Below are 12,094 nucleotides of genomic sequence, written 5' to 3'. Positions count from 1 at the left end.
GTGCATCAGCCAAATATAACAAAAGCTATTATCTGATCAATAGTGCAGAGCTACCATCAGAACATCCTATTACAAGGTTCTCACACATGAGGCTCTATTTCTCTGCGTAATTTCCACTCTTTTTCCCCGTGTTACTTTACAGTCGGCCAACCATTTTTTTCAGTCTTCTTCCCAGACTTTTTTTTTTTTTTTTTTTTTTTCATTTTTCTTTCTTTTTTTTCATATAGGCTAATATACAGGCCGGCGCTGCAATTTCGGAATCTGCCCTCGTATATGGCGGACGAAATTTCCACGGGAGGAACCGCAACGCAAAGCCCCAGCGCCAGGCACAAACGGAGAGCTTGCACGGACTGAAGTAAACGTCGGCAAAAATTACCATTAATCACGCCATTACTCGTTTTCTAAAAAAAAATGTAACGTAGCGTGTCGCGGTGTGTGCGGAGGAGGAGGGGTGAGGAGGAAAAAACCCGCTGTGGTGAAAATTCTAACATTTGGAATTTCTCATAACTAATTCACAATTTTTTTTAATTTTTTTTTTTTTTGAGGAAGCAATCGTGCAGTCACCTCTGGTCGAGGAGGGAAGATATTCTGGAGCGGGAGCCTGTTTTCGCATGAGCTGCATCGTTTTTTGGAGGTATGTCACACCGCTGTGTTCTCCTTTTTTCTGATTTAGAAATCCTAAATTTTCTAGAAATTTCAGTAGCGGATGTAGAGTTCAAGTCTCCCCCTTGTACTTGACAAATGAGAGCTGGCAGTCCTGTTTCGCACTGTTGCCAGGTGCAGTCTTTGAAGCATAGGAGACAGTCCTAATCTGTTGATGTGTGTGTTTTTTGGGGGGACTGAATTTTCGTAATGAAGTTTCTCGTGTAACTGCCGAGCAGTCGTGTGTGCAGCTCGGTTGTTCATATGAACGCTGCGTAGGTGAAAGCCCCGTATCCACTCCGCTAGCTTGGAGCAACGGGACCGGGCGATAGTGGCAACATGAAGGACGATGAGGGGAGGAACAATCTGAAACACAAAAACCTCCTGCAGCCATGTTTTGTGAATTTCTCCTGCAAAAAAATTCGGAGTTTCCCCCTCTTCTCTGAAAGTCACACAACGCCGACGCTGCTGCTCCTCGCAGGCTATGTGACGGCTTTGTTATTCATTTGTTGGACAGACAAGAGAATTCAACAATACAAAAAAAGTGTCGTCTTGTCAAAATTCGTTTCGATTCTTTTTTTTTTTAGGAAGGATTTAAAATCCGGGTGTCGTTGGCGCCACCTGTAGGCAGCCATTTTGAGAAATTAACAAAACAATTATAACGAGACTAGTTTTGGTGACTTGTTTATATTCAGCTGTATGTCAGTTTGTGGGGATGATGACACACGGCCCAAATGCTGCTCGAGGTGGACACACGTCATCACAAATTAAAATGAAAAGTAGCCCATATGCTGCTTTTCATGCTAATTAATTCAAAATTCAATTTGTCCTCCTTTTTAAACCCTGCATTTAAACCACTGTGCAAGTTAATGTCACTCCTTCAATTGTCATTCACAGTTATCCTGGACTGGAATCATATTTTGCTAAATGTTTAAATCTTTCATTCAAATCAGTTTGTCAGTCTGTGAAATGAAGATAAAAATAAGCCAAATCCACCATGAATCATTTTAGTCTAACAAAACGTGAACGGTTACTGGTGTATGCATGAATGTGTCTTTTTGTGTTATTGTGGGTTAAGAGCTGTAATTTACTACTTAGTAAACATGGAACAATTTGGGCTTTTATTTCTAGAGATTGGAAATGTGTCAGCGGAAAAATAACTGTCCAAAGTGAACTGAACAGCACTGGAGGATGAAAGACCACTGTCAGCAATTTGAGGGCAGGAAAAACAATCACAACCAGTGGCTCTACTGTTTATACTAATCCTGCAGATTTTAATGTAAGGGAAACTGCGGAGGCCATTTTGCTGTGGGTAATTTTAATGCTGACCTTCAAATCCGTATGAATTTGAAAGAGCCGGTGGAATTTGTGCGGTCGGTATGCAAAAATCTGGGTGCAAATTCTGACCTTTTGCGTGGAAGGTCTTAATCAAAATGAAGGAGTTTCAGTTAAAGTCCAGAAGTGAAGACGAGGCAACCAGTGTTTTTAATGGGGCTGGATCACTGTGTGAGTGATGGAAAAGCTCCTGAAGGCCGAGTAATAAGTTAAAACGCTCTCAGGACTAATGCTGCAGCATTGCAATGAGAAACACCTTAAACCCTGATATGGATAATGGCAACTGCATTCTGGGAGGGTTCTCGTTTTAATAAGGTAAGAGGATTGCTGGTATGTCTGTCCTTAAAAGAACAAAAGCTTTGATTCACTGAGGACATTTAGAGCGGATAGTTTGAATGGAGAGGTGAAACTTGCCCCTCCAGGCCCTGATAAACAAGAGACGGCGAGGGATCATATCACAGCTGGGGGGGGGGGGGGGGGCGGGGGTTAGCTGTAATTGTCATTTACTCAGTGCAAAGGTTTTTGTTTTCAGTTCAAAAGGTGAGCTGTGTTGCACAAACATTCTGTCTTTGATGTCATCGCCAGTTGTTTTTCTTAATGCACAATTACAGATTTGTGATTTGTGTTTTAGATGTGTGTGCGTGTGTGTGTGAGCAAACGTGCATCCTTTTTTAAACATAGCAACCACCTTGTGTTCAGTTATTTTCTTAGTGGCATGTTGAAAATGTCGGAAAATGGCTTCACTTAAAATAGTCTCCAGGGAATGGCTTGCCAGGGGTTGGGGCTGCTGCATTAAAAAAAAAAAAAAAAAGAAATCTGTACATTCTGCACATATTTTTCCTGCCTCTTCCTTTGTAAAAATGAACCTTATTGGTTTCATGAATAATGCATAAGGACGTTCAATTGCTGCAGCAATGAAAATTAGGCCTGTTTACGTGCAGTGGTTGTGTACACAGAGGCTTCTTTTTTTTTCCATGACTGTTTTCCAAAGGTAGGGCAGAGCCTGAGTGGCTTTTCTGAAAATACAAATTTTCAGCATAGCAAATCTCATTTCTTTTGAGTGAAAAGGGGAGGGGCGAAACTCCCGCGGGTTTAATGAATCCATAAATCACAATAGTGCCAGGTTTGCTGCGCCTGCGTCAGTGTGCAGTGCAATTTTGATTTTCATCAAAAATTTAATCTGCCAGCCTACAAGGGTTTAGCAGCAGACCGGATGCCGCCTTGAATTTCTAATTTTAGGGGCCTGATCTTTCAGGATTTATTTTTGTATAATTCAAGTCTGCTTTTCAATATCTCTTGTTATTAAATTTTAATTCGTGGCATTAACATATAGATTGAAAAGGTTTTTATGGGGGTTTTGAGTGTATGCTGATGGAATTTTACTAGACGACAGTTTCTTTTCCAGAGCATCGTGTGTGTGTGTGTGTGTGTGTGTGTGTGTGTGTGTGTGTGTGTGTGTGTGTGTGTGTGTGTGTGTGTGTGTGTGTGTGTGTGTGTGTGTGTGTGTGTGTGTGTGTGTGTGTGTGTGTGTGTGTGTGTGTGTGTGTGTGTGTGTGTGTGTGTGTGTGTGTGTGTGTGTGTGTGTGTGTGTGTGTGTGTGTGTGTGTGTGTGTGTGTGTGTGTGTGTCCATTTCTCTGCATTATTGCTTTTTGAAATCATTGCTCTTACACCACCTTGGAAGACATTTATTACAGAGGACAGAAAAATGTGCATTTGATTAAAGAAACAGGGAAAGCAATGCATTTAGTGTGAAACAGATTTTGGTCAACCCTTGCTCTCTAGTCTGACGGCTCTGGATAATACAAACATGCAGTGATTGAAGTGACCCCCACCATCCCCCATTTTAGCTGATTCCTATTTTTAATCCATCCAGAGTGGAAACATTTACATGAGCCTTAAACAAATTTGTAATTTATATTTGGAATCTCTTTTCCTGTCTACTTAACATGCAGAGCACAGTGCTTTTTGGCGTCGCAAGGTACAATTCAAAGTAAGAAAAACTCTCTAAGTAATTTCTTTTGCTTTAACCAAGCATAGTGATTGATTTACTTCATTATTGTGCAGAGGCAGATACAGTACTACCCAAATATAGGCCAATTATTTTAAGTACCTCGACTAAGCGCTGAAGTCTGAACAGAGGTATGTCCCAGAGATGTTTTCTTTGCATGCCTAACCTCCTTATTCTGTAACCCCAGATAGATTTAGTACACTGCTTGATATATATTGTTTTTAATATGCATACACTGTCATTTTAAAACACAGCTGGGCCACATCAAAAAAGAGAACCCGTTTTAATTGATATAAATCACAATGTAAGCTACCACTTCTTACTTCAGTTCCCGTTCCAGTGATGGTAAAGATCTGAGATATGCAAATAACATTTGGTGATTTAATTTAACTATGTTCCCTTTCCTGTTGTTGTAGTTGGTTTAGGTTGTGTTTAATTTGTAAGGAACGTCAAGAAATGTGCATCTGGTTTAGATTTAAGTTCTGCATGCTGCTGTAGGTTACAGCACATCACAAGCCTCAGACTATGAAAGAACAGGAGGACAGACATTTAGCATTTTCACTTTAATTGGAGGAAATGAGCCTTTTCATAAAATCAGGGCATGCATTTAAAATGTTGCACAGGGAATAGTCCAGTTGATAGGGATTGATCTAATTCAGATATGCATGTACTGTATGTATCTTTGCCATTATTTAATTTGATTACAGATGACAAAAGTCAGTTAATTTAGCGATTCATTTTATTTTCCACCCACTGTCGGCTACAGAGTAGGCTGGTAGTGCTTAGTGAGCACTGAAGACCTTTGTTAGCATGCTATGTGCAAATGGTGCTAACAGAGACTTTCCTATTATTTCTAAACAAAAGCAGAGTTTTCGAAGATGAGGAAGACCCAGTTATAGAATGTAATGAAGCTTGGTGGAAGAATTACTTAGATCCTTTGCTACAATAAAAGTACCAATACAACCACATACAAATACTTAATGTATAATAATTAAAGTCAAACTCCTGTGTTTCAAATCCTACTTAAATAAAAGTACAAAAGTACTATGCTAAATATAAGTATCCAAAGAAAAAGTGCTCACCCTGCAGACAAAAATGACCTCCTGTGTCTATTTATGAATGTATTAGCAGTTTATTCTATAGTAGATTAGAAAATTAGATACAATTTTAGATAACTTTAACTTTATATACAGTTACATCTTGTCTGATGGTTTCCAACCGAGGGGTCAGACGCCTCTTAGATGTCACAATTAAATATAGGTAGTTAGATGATTAATTGCACCAATATAATGGACAAATGCTTCAATTTATCATTGTAAAATGAAAGTTTTGCTTAATCTGTTTTCATTTTCTCTCATCTTGGAAAAGAGCCTCAACCTGACTTCTTATTTTTATCGTCACAAGCCATGGTTGGTAGTGGTGTCGCAATATAAAGTTTCATGAATTGGATATATGCAACTAAAGTACAATTACCTGGATTTAACTTTAAGTGCAGTTGTTAAGAAAATCTACTTTAACTCATTCATCGTCAAGTTGAGTGTCACTACATTTGTGCCGTCTTTATTTGTTTTGGCTGGAAGTTAAGCTGACAGAGGGCCTTTAACCTATCATTTATAAAAGAACAATGATGATGACACATTGCTTTTTTTGTATTCATGGGGGATTAGACTTGTCATGGTAGAAAATATTCATATCAGTGTATGTTCTGCCAGAACAATGCCAAATACCGGTGTTGTCAACTTTGAAATTGCTTCCCCTAAGGCTATGTTAGAAAAGAAAAACGTAGAGACAGAGAAACCTGTCTTGACTGTATTTTCCGTGTTTCACAGTGAAATTTGCACAAAAACAGTTTTCTCACACCAAGACGAAAAAAGCACAACTTTTTTTAAATTACTGTGTTAACACAGACTGACCACACACTGTAGCTTTACAGTCTAGACTCTAACTGTAGTAACAATGGAAAACGGACATCAGGAAATTAAAATGTTCCAGTATATCTTCATAAAACTTGAGTCTAGAGAGGAGCTGGCTCAAGGCTGAGCCTAAACTATTGCCGTAGTGGAGAAGTTGATTTTGGCAAGCAAATTAATTCCCATAATCCACCTGCATACTGCAATTAGCCTACATCATGCCTTTCTTCATGAGTCAGAAAATGTTCAAATCGAATCTCTTTCACTCGCAGGTGCTGTTTATTTTTGTGGATATCATTTTTGTTTGAACACTATATGGTAATAAACTATGCTGCATGTCTGTGGTTAGGCTCATTAGGCATTTGTTTTACCATAACTCTACAAAATCGAAATCTAAGGTCTAAATCTATGAAAATAATGTTCTGTCTGCAGCAGGAAGCTAAGAGTACACTCTTGTAATGGTGAGTCTCCCCCTGACAGTTCAGTCCTAAAACTAGAAAATGGAGCGCTGACCATTCAGTTTATGGTGTCGCTGGGATGTAAAATTTGGCACTGCTGCGTGGACAATAAATGGGCGACTAACTTTGCTGACCCAAAATATTTCTGTGCGAGTGCCTGTATCTGAAATGTACCTTTTCATTTAGTGTGACGGCTGCATTTATGGCAGCACAAGTGTCACAATTTCAAGATGTTTTTGTGATTTCTAGCTTTAGATAAAAAGTGATGCATCTGTAAATATTGTCCAAACACAGGAGTAAGTGAACATGAACTCTTCAAAGTGGCAATATGAAGAGGCTGCTCCGGTATAGAGACCCATGATGGTTAAATATTAAATAAATAAACAAGACATTATGAATAAATTATCGCATGTGATTTGCTGTTGCTTTGGTCTATAAGTAGGCTGGATATACACCAAACAAAAATATAAATGCAACACTTTTGTTTTTGCTCCAATTTTTCATGAGCTGAAATCAAAGAGAGAATTTATCATGTATACAAAAGGCCTATTTCTCTCAAATTTTGGTCACAAATGTGTTGGGGAGCACTTCCCCTTTGCCGAGGTAATCCAGCCACCTGACAGGCGTGGCATGTCAAGATGCTGATTAGACAGCATGACTATAGGTGTGCCGTAGGCTGGTCACAATAAAAGGCCACTCTCTGACATAGGGCAAAAAAACAATAACGTAACTGTAGGGTGTATATATGACAAGTATTTTCAAATTCTTTGATTGTTTTATATAGCTCAGAGATTTCTGTGTACATACAATGATTCTGTGAAGGTTAAACCTTGCATTCTGTGAAGGTTAAACCTTGCATTCAGTTGGTGAATAAGTTGTCGAAGCCAGGTTTCTCAGTGTAAACAAGGATCTGGTCCATGCTCATGTATTCAGCTACAGTCCTGTTTATTTTCTGGTGACTTGGCACCATATTATTGTTGCTGATCAAATAGAGTTGGTAGAGCAGGCTGCCACGGTTTCGGTCTCTGTTTAATACTTGATTGTTGTTGAAACGGGAGCTTTACTGACTAGAAAGTCATCATAAAGACTGGGGTGTTGACCTTTTAAGATGCTTTGGCAACTTTGTTGTGCTACTCGACTTCGTCACCACCACCACATATCGGCTTGTTGACTTAGCCTTTCCCTGGTCGTTTGCCTTGTATGCAAAATACTTCCAAACGACACTTTTGCAAAAACTGGTAGGGAAGGCCCTCCAGCAGCAGCACTTTATGTGTTCAGTCAGTTCAGTGTTGAGAGCTGCGTGGCGGCTGCCTACTGCGGCGCTGCTCGGTAAAGTTGTGCGTAGACTAGAGGAGGTGAAGATGGCACCGTTAGATTAGATAATGAATTGCAAAAGTATCGATACTGATACTTATATTTTCGTGTCAAGATTATCCAAATAATTGGGCCATGAAAAGGCTTGTTGTTGCTGTATTGGTGTGCTATTATTACAAGAAAAATGTCTCTTCCCATAATATTAATTTATCCTGTCATAAGTCTGTTTTGCATGGTAGCTTTTTGAGCACATTCACTTGGCAAGGCCTTTTATAGCCTTGTCCTGAAGTTGCAAGTTATGTAATTTGGATAGTTTGGAAATTAGAGCATTTGGGTGTCAAAAAGAATTCATGCCATAAAAGGGCATTTAGTTATGCTGCTCTGTTCTAACTCAAAGTCAACTCAAACTCAAAGTTCAGTCTTTTTATCTGTTCTCAAAATTCTCAAAAGTCACTGATTATTCACGAGGTGTATGCTGGTTGTCAGAGTTATTAGGGGTCATTCCATGCCAACTTGTATACATTTCAGGAACCTCCCAAGGCCAACTCCTCAGATTTTGCTTATGTAGATCTATATGTTTCTACCCACCATGCAAAATAGTAGCTTTCAATTCCTCATAGTTTCAGAAATGAGGACCTTTGAAATTTGGCCCCAAATAAGCCATGTGTCCATTTTTTTTCCAAATTTGTGATCTTATAATTTTATAATGGATCGATCAAGGAAGCTAATATTGCAGATATTTACTAAATGGCATCCACATTTTTCAAGTAAGTAGTAGTTAGCCTCTGGGATACATATTTATCACCCTATAGGAAGCTAAAATGGCTTTTTGGCCAAATTGAGTGAAAATAAGGTATCTGGGGGCCATCCTGAAAATATGCAACAACTCAGAATTGTTTCCTTATGACACAAAATACAGACTCATTATCTATACACATGTATATTTTTGCAAGCATAACATATTTAGGTTATGAATTATAAAAGATTTAACATGAGCCTTTTCCTCCGAGGGTTCTAAAATGGGCCATTTTTGTCCCAGGATTTGACTATATGCCTAGGGGTTTAGGATCTCATCTCATATAAGAAAAATCTACTGACCAAATTATTTTAACAAACACCCGTGGCTTCGTATTTACTAATATTTGTTTTACTTCTCCTTACCTTATAAATCTGAAATGGAACTCTAGCAAAGTGATATTGCAGATATTTATCAACTGACATACACAATTTCAGATTATGGTACGAGAATGCCTGAAGAATGTTTGTTTTTCTATCTGTAGGCAGCTGAAAGTGGCAATTTGGCCAAAAATTGTAAATATGCAGTGGGTCTAACCCCTTAAGTATGGTTATGTGATATTTTTTTCTATTCATAGATGGTACATTATGAACATTGTCACAAGAAATGATGATGGAAATAATGTGAGGAAGGGGGCAATACATTCTCATAGCCTCCAGGAAACGGGAAAGATCCATGCTGGGTGCCATTACTTGATATTCTTTGTGTGGTTGAGACCCCTGACGTAAATCTGGGTGATGTCGGTATCAACACAACATGACTTTAAGCAAGTTCAAGATCTGTTTTCTAAGATGTAAAATTCTGTGCCTCTGAATACAATATATTGCCTGTCATGACAATTACTTTTTTGTCAGTTTATACAATTCTGCAGTATAGATCTCTTTCCTGAATAGTTCCATTTCAGATCTATAGCCTAAGCTGTTAAAAATGAGAAACATGTAATATTTCATTCCTGTACATAACAATTTATTTAAAAAACATAAGCGATGGGCGTTCTTTAAAATACTTTGGTCAGTACTAGAGTTGGGCGGTATCCAAATTTTGATACCGTCAAACCTCCTCCCTATTTTAGTCCGGGATTACCGTGACTAATTAAAAATTATGACGTAAGGCTCCGTAGACGTCACCAAACTCATTAGAGTTTAGCTTCTCTGCCCGAGCCCGACCCGAACCCGGCCCGACCCGGGTCGGGCCGAAATTTCCCAGCACTACCCTCGGGCTCGGTCGGGCCGGGCCTTTAAACAAGCGTTTGTGTTCGTTTGTTCGTTCTTTTTTTTTTCTTCTATCATTGCATTTATGCCTAGCCTTCTCCCCTAATCTGAGGAGAAGGCTAGGCATAAACATTAAATATTATTGGTTATATGTTTAGCAGAGTAGGTCTACGTAAGAAATGTGTAAAAAGTTACACAAAGTAAAAAGAAAAAAAAAAGACGCTACACATCGTGCGCACGCATCATTCATAACGGTTCCGCTCTGTGCAGCTAGATCAAAGAATAAAGGAGTTACGCTAAAGTGCAACATGGAACTTGGAGACATAAAGGATAAATTAAAACAGGACAATTAATGTTGAGCAAGTCATCAGGAAACTCCGAGGTACGGGATCATTTCAAGTGAGTAGTGGGAGAAGGCGATAACATACGTGTCGGCTTTGTCCAGTCATATCCTAATCGCGGCAGCACTAACGTAGCCTATAAATGATTTGTATATTTTTGGGACTGAGTAGTGGTGCAGCCGCACCCCCACTTCCCACGGATATGCACATACAACAGCCTCATGCATGAAAAATAATTGTTGGGTTGAAATCGGGCTCGGGCTCTTAATTACAGTTAATGTGTCGGGTCGGTCCGGGTTCGGACAGAACGCACACAGGCTCGGGTAGGGTCGGGCTTGATTTTATGGGCCCGAACTAAGCTCTACTTCTCATTAGGTCGGAACCCGAAATACTGCCAAACTGCAGAAGTCTTGTTCTTCTTTGAGACGCTCTCTCTCTCTCTCTCTCTCTCTCTCTCTCTCTCTCTCTCTCATATAAGTGCATTGCATTTTTTTAATGACGGTATTGAAACTGATACCGTTGCTATTTTTAAGACCCCTGGTATACCGTATTACCGCCCAAGCCTAGTCAGTACATACATCTTATATTAGACAATCTGAAGAAAACATTTTAAGATCCGAACCCCCTCGCCACAAAATGGCCCATTTTAGAGCCCTTGGAGGAAAGGGCTTATGTTAAAACTAACTGGGTTATCCTGGCAAAAATGTACCTGTGAATAGATAAGAGTTGTTTAATATTTTCAGGATGGCTCCTATAGTTTCACGTTATTTTAGCCTGTTTTGTCCAAAAAGCCATATTTAGTTTCCTATAGACTGATAAATAAGCGTCCCAGAGGCTAACTGATGCCACAATTGAAAAATGTGGATGCCATTTAGTAAAAATCTGCAATATTAGCTTGATATATAAGCTCTATTACATTAGAGATGGCGTAACTAGGTAGGTTCAAATCAAAGCTGGTATCTAGACGACCTGTTCTCTTTAGTTCACGTTAGCTTCTGTTACCTGTCATTTCTGATATTATGCATCAATGCCATATGTTGGGCTAGAAGCCACGCCCGAATCTAGGATGTATGTTGCCACAGGACGGTGAAGTAAAGTCTTTGTCTCTTTCTCTGTTTGTTGTCCTTGTACAGAAGCAGAGGCTCAGAGGAGGTGGGGTCATGAGTGCACAAGAGGCACCCAATCCTGGGAAGGAGCAGGCGGATGGTGGGAGTGCGGCCACAGATGGTCCCTTGCCAACCTTAGTCCCAAAGTCCTTGTGTACAAGTCCACCACCTGTCACTATAAAGAAAGAACCTGGGATCTCAGAGACGAGTAATGGGAAAGTGGGTGATGCCAACCCTGCTGAGATCTGTGTTGTCATTGGAGGAAATGATGGAGGAGCAAGTGAAGGTGGATCCCGTAGAGCTCAGACCGAGGGTATGTTTGCCCTTGGTACTCCTCCTCCAACGAAGAGCACAGACTCATGCATAGGTGTGTGAATATACATATGGGTATATACATGCATATCCTGAATGCAGTCTTGTCTGGTGTCTCTTGACCCTGACTTAACTTCCTGACGGACAAAGCAACAGAATTTAACTGCACAGAATTTGAATGACATTAACATTTTTTTTTTTTTTAAAGTAACAAAAAAATGTCTCTGTTACTCCAGACTTTGTGCACAGTTTGTTTTGGAAGTACTTTGTATAGAAGAAATGGCCCCTAAACTATTGACAGCGTGTTGCATGCAGTTTAATTTTTAGAATGTAACTTTCCAATCTTGTGAGCACAATTTAAGTTAATTCACCGCCATGTCATGTCGTGTTTAGTATTGGACTTGCAAACAACCCTGTCTGCATGGCTAGAAACTGTACCATTAGGCTAAATGACGAAATATTATGTTTTTTGTTATTTGGATGAGATGACCCTATTTTTAAAAGAGATTTTCAGAGTTTTGTTCATATTTTAGTCTGCTTTGCAAACTTAAAGCTCTCACAATATGGTGTTGGCGGTGATGGTTATTATTGTAACACCCACTTGGCAAATTCCTTTGTGAAAACATTTGCACAAATACACAGATGTACTATGTGTACTTT

The 12,094-nt window shown here is 39.4% G+C and overlaps 1 protein-coding gene across 16 annotated transcripts in view; it reads left to right on the top strand.

The window, feature by feature from the left end:
- Positions 1-214: 214 nt before the first annotated feature.
- The window catches only part of znf618 (zinc finger protein 618), a 32,620-nt gene continuing 20,740 nt past the window's right edge, over positions 215-12,094 (top strand). For 11 of the 16 annotated variants that reach the window (XM_084035806.1, XM_084035798.1, XM_084035802.1 and 8 more), the window contains exons 1-2: positions 215-634; positions 11,150-11,489. In XM_084035806.1, coding sequence (XP_083891932.1) covers positions 11,177-11,489 — 313 coding nt within the window. In that variant the 5' untranslated portion in view covers positions 215-634; positions 11,150-11,176. The remainder of the gene's footprint in view (positions 635-11,149; positions 11,490-12,094) is intronic. The other 5 variants (XM_084035799.1, XM_084035807.1, XM_084035800.1 and 2 more) reach the window with 3 other exon arrangements.

Source organism: Eutrigla gurnardus, assembly GCF_963514095.1.
Source record: "Eutrigla gurnardus genome assembly, chromosome: 19".
In the NCBI taxonomy this organism is placed as follows: Eukaryota; Metazoa; Chordata; class Actinopteri; order Perciformes; family Triglidae; genus Eutrigla; species Eutrigla gurnardus.
The sequence above is the reverse complement of the archived record's forward strand: the minus strand, read 5'-3'. Positions and strand labels throughout refer to the sequence as shown.